Source organism: Gigantopelta aegis, chromosome 2 (assembly GCF_016097555.1).
Source record: "Gigantopelta aegis isolate Gae_Host chromosome 2, Gae_host_genome, whole genome shotgun sequence".
NCBI classification, from domain to species: Eukaryota; Metazoa; Mollusca; class Gastropoda; order Neomphalida; family Peltospiridae; genus Gigantopelta; species Gigantopelta aegis.
In genome coordinates, this window is record NC_054700.1 from 32,741,622 (window position 1) to 32,754,282 (window position 12,661).

Below are 12,661 nucleotides of genomic sequence, written 5' to 3' on the forward strand. Positions count from 1 at the left end.
AGTGTGTTACAACGTATTGTTACACTAACCTGTAGTGTGTTACAACGTATTGTTACACTAACCTCTAGTTTGTTACAACGTATTGTTACACTAACCTGTAGTGTGTTACAACGTATTGTTACACTAACCTGTAGTGTGTTACAACGTATTGTTACACTAACTTGTAGTGTGTTTCAACGTATTGTTACACTAACCTCTAGTGTGTTTCAACATATTGTTACACTAACCTCTAGTTTGTTACAACGTATTGTTACACTGACCTCTAGTTTGTTACAAGGTATTGTTACACTGACCTGTAGTGTGTTACAACGTATTGTTACACTGACCTGTAGTGTGTTTCAACGTATTGTTACACAAACCTCTAGTGTGTTACAACGTATTGTTACACTAACCTGTAGTGTGTTTCAACGTATTGTTACACTAACCTCTAGTTTGTAAAAACGTATTGTTACACTAACCTGTAGTGTGTTACAACGTATTGTTACACTAACCTCTAGTTTGTAAAAACGTATTGTTACACTAACCTCTAGTGTATTACAACGTATTGTTACACAAACCTCTAGTTTGTTACAACGTATTGTTACACTAACCTCTAGTGTATTACAACGTATTGTTACACTAACCTCTAGTGTGTTACAACGTATTGTTACACAAACCTCTAGTTTGTTACAACGTATTGTTACACTAACCTCTAGTGTGTTACAACGTATTGTTACACAAACCTCTAGTTTGTTACAACGTATTGTTACACTAACCTCTAGTGTGTTACAACGTATTGTTACACTAACTTCTAGTGTGTTACAACGTATTGTTATACTAACCTCTAGTGTGTTACAACGTATTGTTTCACTAACCTCTAGTTTGTTACACTAACCTCTAGTTTGTTTATTTCATCTTTGAGTCGTGTCGATTCGTCCACTGCAGCCTTGGTTAGTAATTTCTGGGCATTTAACTTTTTATCCGCCTCCAGTTTTACCGACATGATTACACCTGAAAACAGATTACATTAATTACAACCGTTTATCACCATAGCCAATTGAGGTGTATGATATAATGCGGAATTCGATTACAAAATGACAACTTATTAGAATTAAAAAATAAATGTTTTGTTTTTAACGACACCACTAGAGCACATTGATTTATTAATCATCGGCTACTGGATGTCAAACATTTGGTAATTTTGGCATATAGTCTTAGATAGGAAACCCGCTACATTTCCCCAATAGTAGCAAGGGAACGTTTATATACACGACCCGACAGACAGGATAGCAGATACCACGGCCTTTGGTATACCAGTCGTTGTGCACTGGCTGGAACGACAAATAGACCAATTAGTCTACCGACGGGGATCGATTCCAAACCGACCGCACATTGGGCTATGTCCTGTCCGGAGGGAGAGAAAGAGAGGGAGAGGGGAGGGAGGGAGAAATATAGGACGGAGATAGACACTCAGAGAAGAGAAAGGGAGTGAGAGGAGAGATGGAGGAAGAAAGGGATAGATACATATTCTTTCATATGCATATTGTCACAGACAGGTTAGTACATACCACGGCCGCCTACGCCAGTTTTGTATTGCTGGCTGGAAGGAGAAATAGCCAATGGACCACACGACATAGGATAATTCTACAGACGTGACAAGGGTTTATTTTATAGGATCATTCAATAGACGTGGCAAAGATATCTTCTTCAGACATTGTAAGGTATGTCCTATGAACGTGCCCCCATCTACTTAAGTTCGGCCACGCTTTTCCTAGGTACAAATTATGACATCGTCGTGAATCACATTGTCATGACCCCAGCCCCGCTCCCCCCCCCCCAGAAAATCGGGTGCTTTGCGCCCTCCATCTCAATCAGTGAGCCCTCCCCAAATGTTCACTGGCTTCCGCCCTACATGAAGATCAATATTTGACCCCCTCCCCCCCCCCCCCCCCCCCGTCCCGGCCCAGTGTTGCGCCTGCGCCACAAATGTATCCATTTCCTGCATAATTTCCCTCATTTCATTTCATTTCAATTGTCATGCTTATTTCCAATTAAGATTCAAACACGCTGTTCTGGACACACACCTCAGCTATCTGGGCTGTCTATCCAGGACAGTGGGTTAGTTGTTAGTTGGTTAGTGGTTAGTGAGAGAGATTAGGGTGTAGTGGCCTTACACCTACCCACTGAGCCCTACAGAACTCGCTCTGGGTTGGAGCCGATACCGGGCTGCGAACCCTGTACCTACCAGCCTGTAGGCCGATGACTTAACCGCTGCGCCACCGATGCAGGTTAATTTCCCTCTCTGCTCACACGCTGAGATCATTAGCACATTAAATCATCATCATCACTAATACTGCTTCAAAAACATCCAGGTCCAAATTTAACTAACTACCCATGACGTCGTTAATACGCCGAGACATGGAAAGCATGTACTCTGTAGTTAGTCCCCATTTACAGACATTCTATTCAAGTTGTAAATGCAGATGACATCGATGCGTGGAATTCGCAAAATACATTGCCATTAACGTCACAATTATATGGATCACTCTATTGACCAGTGGTTGGGTTTTCCTCCTATTTTATTAATTCTTTATCCCCATCCTTAATGGAAGAGATATTTTCGTTGCCCTAATTGCTTAATAAATCATTCTATAATAGGACATTTCCTCTAACATTGTGATTCAATAATGGTTAGAGCGTCAGTCACCAATGACGTAACAAGGATCGTTTCAGCCAACAAAAAGTGTGTTTGCATTTCAATTTTCCGTGATTTGGTGAGTCAGATATAAACCACTGATATATTAAAAAATATTATTTCTGCACAAGGCGCAGTTTAACGTCTGTTTGGACAAGAGTATTACTGCTCCCCATAAGCGTACGAAACAAGACGCACATGAGGGAACCTCTCCCCCTTCCCCAATTGATGGAAAAAAGAAAGAAAGAAATGTTTTATTTAACGACGCACTCAACACATTTTATTTACGGTTATATGGCATCAGACATATGGTTAAGGACCACACAGATATTGAGAGAGGAAACCCGCTGTCGCCACTTTATGGGCTACTCTTTCTGATTAGCAGCAAGGGATCTTTTATTTGCGCTTCCCATAGGCAGGATAGCACAAACCATGGCCTTTGTTGAACCAGTTATGGATCACTGGTCGGTGAAAATGGTTTACACCTACCCACTGAGCCTTGCGGAGCACTCACCCAGGGTTTGGAGTCGGTATCTGGATTAAAAATCCTATGCCTCGACTGGGATCCGAACCCAGTACCTACCAGCCTGTTGACCGATGGCCTAACCACGACGCCACCGAGGCCGTTCCAATTGATGGAGCAAATCCTTAAATTCGGACAAAAACGATAGAGATATTCGAGCAAACTGAGCAGGCCTGAAACCTTTTAACGATGAATTTCTATTATTTTGCCCACAATATTAGTTGCTGTGGTTTGTTTGCAACCCCTATATATAGTGGTTTGGTGGTGATGTTAATATGAATAAATGTTGTAATCCAGATTTGGGAATTTTAGTTTATTTCAGGCATACATCAGCCTGCTTCAACATACCTACACTCCACCCCTTACCCCTTAAAACAAATGGTAGCCCGTACGTCTATGCTGCTCCCACGACTAATTACAGATACTTCAATGTAGGAGGACTGCCACTCCTTGGGAGAGAGAGAGAGAGAGAGAGAGAGAGAGAGAGAGAGAGAGAGAGAGAGAGAGAGAGAGAGAGAGAGAGAGAGAGAGAGAGAGCTCTCACTGGAGACATTCAAACAGTTATTACACACCGTACCAGCCTCCATTTTAAGTGTGTTTGTCAATACTTCCAGTTTCTCTTGACGTAAAAAGAAAAGGAAAACTGTTTCGAAAACTACAACAGTAAAAAGTTATAATTTCCAAATTATTTTTTCTATTCTTTTCACGTCAAGCCAAACTGAAATAATTTATTTTTTTAAACATCACAGCGACATAAAATGATATTTGCTGTCTTTTCTTCTGAAAGGTGCTTATAAAAAGTGCTGCAAGTCAGTAGAATACATTTATGTTTCCTCCACAACCACCACCACCACCATCATCATCATCATCATCATCGTCATCGTCATTTTGAGCATCATCATTATCATCACAATCATCATCACCATCTTCATTATCACCACCGTCATCATCATCATCACCATCGTTATCATCATTTTGATCATCACCATCATCATCTTCATCATCATCATCAGCATCACCACCGTCATTATCACCACTGTCAATCATCATAATCATCGTCATCACCATCGTTATCATTATTTCGATCATTATCATCATCATCATATAATTTTTTCATATGAAACGGTTTCGGCCTACAACAAACATATTTGGGTTTGTGTTCTTTTTTCGTGATTCATTATACTTTAAATACTTGTTTGACAATAAAATGTGTTGAGAATATCAAACTGGCAAAAGCATCCTATTTAGTAATTGTCATGAAGATAATAATACCTACGTCGTGTAGAAAATAGCAGTCATTAATGGCATCACAACGAATCTGTACAAAGTATTCTAAAGCAAAAAGAGGATCTGGTAAATTCAATTAAGTGACAACACGTGGCACGGTAAATACGTCTAGACATAACAAATTGACTTAACGGTAATACAACACTGCTATTTACGAAGCCTCTCGCTACCATGTGAACACATCTGATTTGGGAAGCTAAGTCGACACAAATACACCAGCTTCAATGGTCGGTCAGGTAATTCCATGTACAAGTGATCTGAAAGTACATCGCTTCATTAGGCTTTGTCTTGTAGTGAAAGTAGGATCCCCTACTTATGTTCAGAGATATATCTAACACTCTACATGACATTTATGGAGGTTCCGGATCTAACTAGCAGAGATGTATTAGAGGTTCCGGATCTAACTAGCAGAGATGTATTAGAACGTTTATTTTTCTGCAAATCATGTTACCTATTCTTAGCATGTTTTCCTTTTTGCGTGAACAGTTGTTAAGCATTACGGAGCAAATTAAAGAACGTTTATTTTCTGCAAATCCTTTGACCTATTCCTAGCAAATTTTCCCCTTTTTTTAGTGGACAGGGCCCGTGCTTATAAAACTTAAAGTCTAGACTTTAATAAAGTCCAGACTTTAACGTAATGCTATTTGAATGGCGTTGCCATGACGCTAAAGTCTGGATGGACTTTATTAAAGTCTAGACTTTAAGGTTTATATGCACGGGGCCAGTTGTTAAGCATAACAGAGCAAATTAAAACCCAGTCTCAGCGAGGTATCAATTACTGAATACGAAAACCAACGTCATCATAGATAAGCAAAGGCTCGAAATTCTTCGTTAGTCCAGTAAAGATAACCTGAAAAATAGGCGAACCTCGGACAAATTGCAACAGAAGGGTTTTGTTTTGTTTTATCGTATTCTGGGATTATCCCTACATAACATATCCAAAATAGGACAAAATCGGCCCACCGGAAATGACCTAATTGACTAAAAACAAAATGGCGGCCATTTTTGCACCGATTCTCGACTTTTCCCAAAACGATTGAGCAGAAAATCGATAGCTAGGAGTTACAAAGTGTTATTGTAACACTCCTGCATCACTAAGATATCATACAGAATGTAATTTAATGAGAAAATCACCATTTAAGGGAACAAAATAAGCATAAATGTGTTTGCGGTATCCAAATAATCTCTTTCATTACCATATGAATACGGCCAAAGTGTTGTAACACATAATGTAGTTATGGGACTTTTGAATCATGACATAGTTTGCACATATATAGGCTTCTAATACATTGCAATACGTGAATTTTCATTTTCCGACCCAGTTTAATGAATATAGTTCAGCACTGAAATGATTTAAGCTTCGTAAAATCTGATTATGATAATACTTTTATCAATGCATACATGCTCGTGATGGAAGTTGGACATTACCTTTCAGCACTATGTGGTTAAGGATTCATCCAGTGTGGTGTCAGTATCCACGGAATCAGTAGAAGAGTTGCTACATGATGCACTGGAACAATCCATACCATTCTTTCTGCAACTATAGCGTAAACTGTCGCAGTCCCCTGTACACTGGCACCGTATTATTTTGAGCAGAAACTCGGGTGATGCCATTAAATCCATTTTTCGTGGCTCAAAAACATTGAGCTGTTAGTTGCCAGCCCCAGTCAATTTATGGAATTTGAGGTAATCCTTGCTTCTCAAATGTGGAAGCAAGCGTTAGAAACTGAGGAGCGGTTATAGTAATTAATCTGGAAACTAGACAACTTATTAGACTTATAGCGAGTTCGTTTTCAGTAGCAATAATCTGGAAACTAGACGACTTATTAGACTTATAGCGAGTTCGTTTTCAGTAGCAATTAATCTGGAAACTAGACAACTTGTTAGACTTATAGCGAGCTCGTTTTCAGTAGCAATTAATGTGGAAATTAGACAACTTATTAGACTTATAGCGAGCTCGTTTTCAGTAGCAATTTTAATGTGGAAACTAGACAACTTTTAGACTTACAGCGAGCTCGTTTTCAGTAGCAATTAATGTGGAAATTAGACAACTTATTAGACTTATGGCGAGCTCGTTTTCAATAGCAATTAATCTGGAAACTAGACAACTTATTAGACTTATAGCGAGTTCGTTTTCAGTAGCAATCAATCTGGAAACTAGACAACTTATTAGACTTATAGCGAGTTCGTTTTCAGTAGCAATTAATGTGGAAATTAGACAACTTATTAGACTTAGCGAGTTTGTTTTCAGTAGCAATTAATGTGGAAACTAGACAACTTATTAGACTTAGCGAGCTTGTTTTCAGTAGCAATTAATGTGGAAACTAGACAACTTATTAGACTTATAGCCCGCTCGTTTTCAGTAGCAATTAATGTGGAAACTAGACAACTTATGAGACTTATAGCGAGCTCGTTTTCAGTAGCAATTAAAGTGGAAACAAGACAACTTATTAGATTCATAGCGAGCTCGTTTTCAGTAGCAATTTTAATGTGGAAACTAGACAACTTTTAGACTTACAGCGAGCTCGTTTTCAGTAGCAATTAAAGTGGAAATTAGACAACTTATTAGACTTAGCGAGCTTGTTTTCAGTAGCAATTAATGTGGAAACTAGACAACTTATTAGATGTATAGCGAGCTCGTTTTCAGTAGCAATTAATGTGGAAACTAGACAACGTATTAGACTTATAGCGACCTTGTTTTCAGTAGCAATTAATGTGGAAATTAGAAAAAACTTATTGGACTTATAGCCCGCTCGTTTTCAGTAGCAATTAATGTGGAAACTAGACAACTTATTAGACTTATAGCGAGCTCGTTTTCAGCAGCAATTAATGTGGAAACCAGACAATGAATTAGACTTATAGCTAGCTTGTTTTCAGTAGCAATTAATGTGGAAACTAGACAACTTATTAGACTCATAGCGAGCTCGTTTTCAGTAGCAATTAATGTGGAAACTAGACAACGTATTAGACTTATAGCGACCTTGTTTTCAGTAGCAATTAATGTGGAAATTAGACAACTTATTAGACTTATAGCCCGCTCGTTTTCAATAGCAATTAATCTAGAAACTAGACAACTTAATAAACTTATAGCGAACTCGTTTTCAGTAGCAATTAATGTGGAAACTAGACAACTTATTAGACTTATAGCGAGCTCGTTTTCAGTAGCAATTAATCTGCAAACTAGTAGCAGTTAATCTGGAAACTAGACAACTTATTAGACTCATAGCGATCTCGTTTTCAGTAGCAATTAATCTAGAAACTAGACAACTTAATAAACTTATAGCGAACTCGTTTTCAGTAGCAATTAATGTGGAAATTAGACAACTTATTAGACTCATAGCGAGCTCGTTTTCAGTAGCAATTAATGTGGAAATTAGACAACTTATTAGACTCATAGCGAGCTCGTTTTCAGTAGCCATTCGGGAAACTTGAGACATATGCGAATAAAAGCTTATGAGTTGTGCCATAACTCCTGACAATGTTGAATTCTGAATATATCTGGACAGTGTCGAAAATAAGGGTAAACGCAAAAGCTGCTCGTGAAACTGGTTATCAAAAAGGTATATAATGCATTTTTAGTGGCAATTGCTGTCTGCCGTCTGTCGTATATAAATGTCATTCATTCAAATATCTGCAACAGGGCCAATTTCTGTAGTCTGTATGACCATCATTTGTGTCCATCGCTGCCATGCAAATGTTATCTTAATGAGACAAACATGGTTGTCCTGATGACATTTGGACCTAACTTGTCTTCTACGTAAAGAGACCTTCAGTTGGTGAGGGGCGGGGCGTAGCCCAGTGCTAAAGCACTCGCCTGATGTGCGATCAGCCTAGGATCGATCCCGCCAGTGGGATTCTAGCCAGTGCTTCACAATAGGTGTAACAAAGGCCCTGGTATGTACTATTCTGTCTGTCGGATGCTGCATATAAAAGTTTCCATGCCAATAATCGAAACGGGTAAACCATTGCATGGCGGCAGCGGGTTTCTTCTCTCATTATATGTAAACGGACTTTCAGTTTCTGAAGAACGGGGCATAGCCCAGTGGTAAAGAATTCGTCTGAGGTGCGGTTGGTATAGGATAGATCCCACCGGTAGCCCATTGGGCTATTTTTCGTTCCTCCCAGTGTTCCACAACTGGTGTAACAAAGACTGTGGTATGTTCTATACAGGGATTTTGCATATAAAAGTATCTTTGCGGCTAATCGGGGGAAAAAACATTGCATGGCATCAGCGTGCTTTCTCTCCCATTATCTGTGTGGTCTTTAACCATATCTCCAACGCCATATAACCGTAATTTTAAAATGTGCTGAGTGTGTCATTAAATAAAACATCCTTCCTTCCTTCCTTCTCTAAATAAAGAATAATATTTGCATTAACACATTTAAAGCAGCTAGTTCATGAAAACATAATATAATCTTGAAGAGCAATCAGCTCCACTCGTAAAATTTCCCCAACAAACGCTGTTCATCAAATCCAGTGTCAGAAGACTGTACACTGGTGCACCACGTTCGATTGTGACCTGTAGAGTATTTTATGAATCTGGGTTTCAATTTGGGTTATATTTCGTATGCATTATATCACGAATGAAAAGGATTCATTATAAAAAGTGTATTATGCCTATGAAATCTCTTGAGTTTCGGTATATACTGTACAACAGACTAGGATAGAGTCGTGTTATTGATTGTAACAGGGATCAATGACGCAAACAGATGTTTGTATGCTGCTTGAGAATAACGGTAAATCGACAAGTTATATAATAAACCGAAGGAAAGAAAGAAATGTTTTATTTAACGACGCACTCAGCACATTTTATTTACGGTTATATGGCGTCAGACATATGGTTAAGGACCACACAAATATTGTGGTAGGAAACCTGCTGTCGCCACTTCATGAGCTACTCTTTTCGATTAACAGCAAGGGATCTTTTATATGCACCATTCCACAGACAGGATAGTACATACCACGGCCTTTGTTACACCTGTTGTGGAGCACTGGCTGGAACGAGAAATAGCTCAATGAGCCCACCGACGGGGATCGATCCTAGACCGACCACGCATCAAGTGAACGCTTTACCACTGGGCTACGTCTCGCCCCACAATAGAGAGAACGTCCGTGAGTTCACCCCGATAAGATTACTATTTCATCTCGTGCAGTCTGTCTGCTGTGTCATCACACTTGTCGAGAAGCTTTCATTAGAAATTGTTTGACAAAAAAAGAAAATATATTAAAAATCCTCTGTTACATATTTAGATCTAAGTAAAAAAAGGTACAGTTCCCATTAAGTATCTAATAACTGTCTAGCCATATAAAGGTTTTCGACAATGGTGTTACATTTAGGCCTATATTAGTTAAATATTACATCAAAATTAGAAACATTTCGAGTGACCATCACATTTCAAGATGTAACAGTTGTCAGACTAAGATTCGATAGAAACGTTGAAGTTTGTTTTGTTTAACGACACCACTAGAGCTATTGGATGTCAAACATTTGGTCATTCTTACATACAGTCTTAGAGCGAAAACCGGATACATTTTTTTGGCATTAGTAGCCAGGGATATTTTACATGCACCATCCCAACAGACATGATAGCACATACCACGGCCTTTGATATACTAGTCGTAGCGCACTGGCTGGGACGAGAAATAGTCCAATGGACCCACCGACAGGGATCGACACCGACCGCGCATTAAACTAGCGCTTTACCACAGGGTTACGTCACGCCCTTTGGGGTCTTTTATATGTACCATCCCACAGATAGGACAGCACAAACCACGGCCTTTGACATGCCAGTCGTTGCGCACTGGCTGGGACGAGAAATAGCCCAGTGGACCCGCCGACGGAAGGTTCGATGTATGTCACGTTCGTGCGTCTTTAATAGTGTTAACTTAACCCATGTCTCATCGCCCACTCGATTTGTGATCATATCGACTGAAACCACACTATGTCACCGTGACCTCGGCGTCGTGGTGCTACATATTGATTAACAATATGTTTCAAGTGCGCTGTATTTTATGTGTATTCCTATACTACATAGAAATGTTTTTCTCTGCACGTTTACAATGGCGAGTTCAAAAAGGAAACCTGTTGCACATACACACTTCAGCTATAGATACGAATGAAGAAGAATGCAAGAACCGTTTTAAATTTTAATATTTACCATTTGTAAAATAAATTACCTTTTATGGTTTTATTTTATTTAAAATTTTAAATTCTGCAGACACAGCAGACGCAAACTATTTTGTTCTACGTTCATCCATATTTTCACTTTCATTTCAACGTTTGTTATATTCGCACATTTCAGTGTGGATTGACATCCATCGGAATCCTCACGTGCAGTCAAATGTATTCTTCATTACCGTCTAGCTTCCATATTATATTACCCAGTTACATCACAATAATCCATTAGCATCACCACTTACAGTCAAATGGCATTTACAGTCAAATGACACTTACAGTCAACTGACATTTAGAGTCAAATGACATTTACAGTGAACTGACATTTACATCATGGCCTAGATTCCAAATACAACCCAGTTCCGTCACCATCCCCTCCAACAGCCAAATGTCATCTCCATCAACGTCTAGATTCCAAATACAACCTAGTTCCATCACCATCCCACCAACAGCCAAATGTCATCTCCATCAACATCTAGATTCCAAATACAACTCAGTTCCGTCATCATCCCCACCAACAGCCAAATGTCATCTCCATCAACGTCTAGATTCCAAATACCAATAGATCCGCCACAATCCCCACTCACGGTCAAAAGTTTTCTACTTCATAGCCTAGATTCCAAACTAAAAACTCATTTCCCCTGTCACAGTCAAAATTAACGTTATCTACCTTACCGCTTAGTTTACAAATACCACCATATTCCATTGACATCCCATCCCAAGTTCCTGTCTGTAACTTCATCTACATTCTATATTCCATACAGCTTCCCACAACATGCACACACTAGTGTTAACCATATCTCCATTGCACCCCACTGCAAGGCTTTCTGGAACCGCCGGTTGGTAAAGTAGCCTTCAGCTTTATCATGACATAACATCCCGTCTTATCGAACGCATGGAGAGAGAGAGGAGAGCAAAAAAAGGTTGCAGTCTGTCACACTGAATTGAAAGAAAATATCAATCGAATGTCGAGAGATCGCAAATACTGCAGACCACGACCGGATGTCTGTTGATAAAGAGAAAATGTAAATTATAAATAACATAACGACAGCCAGGTTGTAGGATCGAATCACCTGCGTGGACCCATTCTCTGATTTTTTTCTATCATTCCCAACCAGTGAATTAACCCAGTGGCAAAACACTCGCCTGATGTGCGGTCGGTCTAGGATCGATCCCAGTCAGTGAGACCATGGTGTTATCTCTTGCTCTAACCAGTGCACCACTTTCTATCTTGCATCTGTTTCTCCTTTTCTTGTCGTTTATATCTGTTTTATCAGAAATCATTTACAAGCGAGCTATACATTATGTTATACTTTAGGATGACACGATGGCCACTTTGAACAGTATTACGCTCAACTGCCAAGGCTTAGGGAATCCGGAAAAGAGACAAGATATATTAAATTATTTTAAAAAATAAACAATTCAATATTTATTGCCTGCAAGATACGCATTTAAAAAAACAACTAGAACCTTATATTCAGATTCAGTGGGGATACAAATGTTTATTCAGTTCTTATACAGGAAACGCAAGCGGTGTTGCGATTTTTGTATAATAATAATTTTGAGCTTGATATACGTAACACCAAGATGGACAACTTAGGTAATTTTATTGTTGTAGATATGACTATAGAAGGTGAAAGAATTACCCTTGTGAATATATACGGATTTAATATAGATGATCCTAATTTTTTTCAAAATATTCTAGAATATATTGAAGATTTCGAAGACGAAAGTTATATATTATGTGGAGATTTTAATCTAGTATTAAACCAAACATTAGACACGAAGTATTATGTAAACGTCAACCATCCAGAATCACAGAAAAAGCTTTTGGAATATGTAGACACACTTGATCCTAAGGATCCATTTAGAGAATTACATACTCGTTTAAAAAGATATACTTGGAGAGAAAAAAAACCCAGTTAAACGAGCTCGGTTAGACTATTTCTTGTTATCCAATAACCTAATGTCTGTTGATGAAAATGTTTTAATTGAAAATAG

The 12,661-nt window shown here is 38.8% G+C and overlaps 1 protein-coding gene across 1 annotated transcript in view; it reads right to left on the reverse strand.

Moving 5' to 3' along the window:
• The window catches only part of LOC121377867 (voltage-gated hydrogen channel 1-like), a 73,724-nt gene that overhangs the window by 4,986 nt on the left and 56,077 nt on the right, over positions 1-12,661 (reverse strand). The window contains exon 6 of the mRNA XM_041505969.1: positions 875-990. Within this exon, the coding sequence (XP_041361903.1) occupies positions 875-990 (116 nt within the window). The remainder of the gene's footprint in view (positions 1-874; positions 991-12,661) is intronic.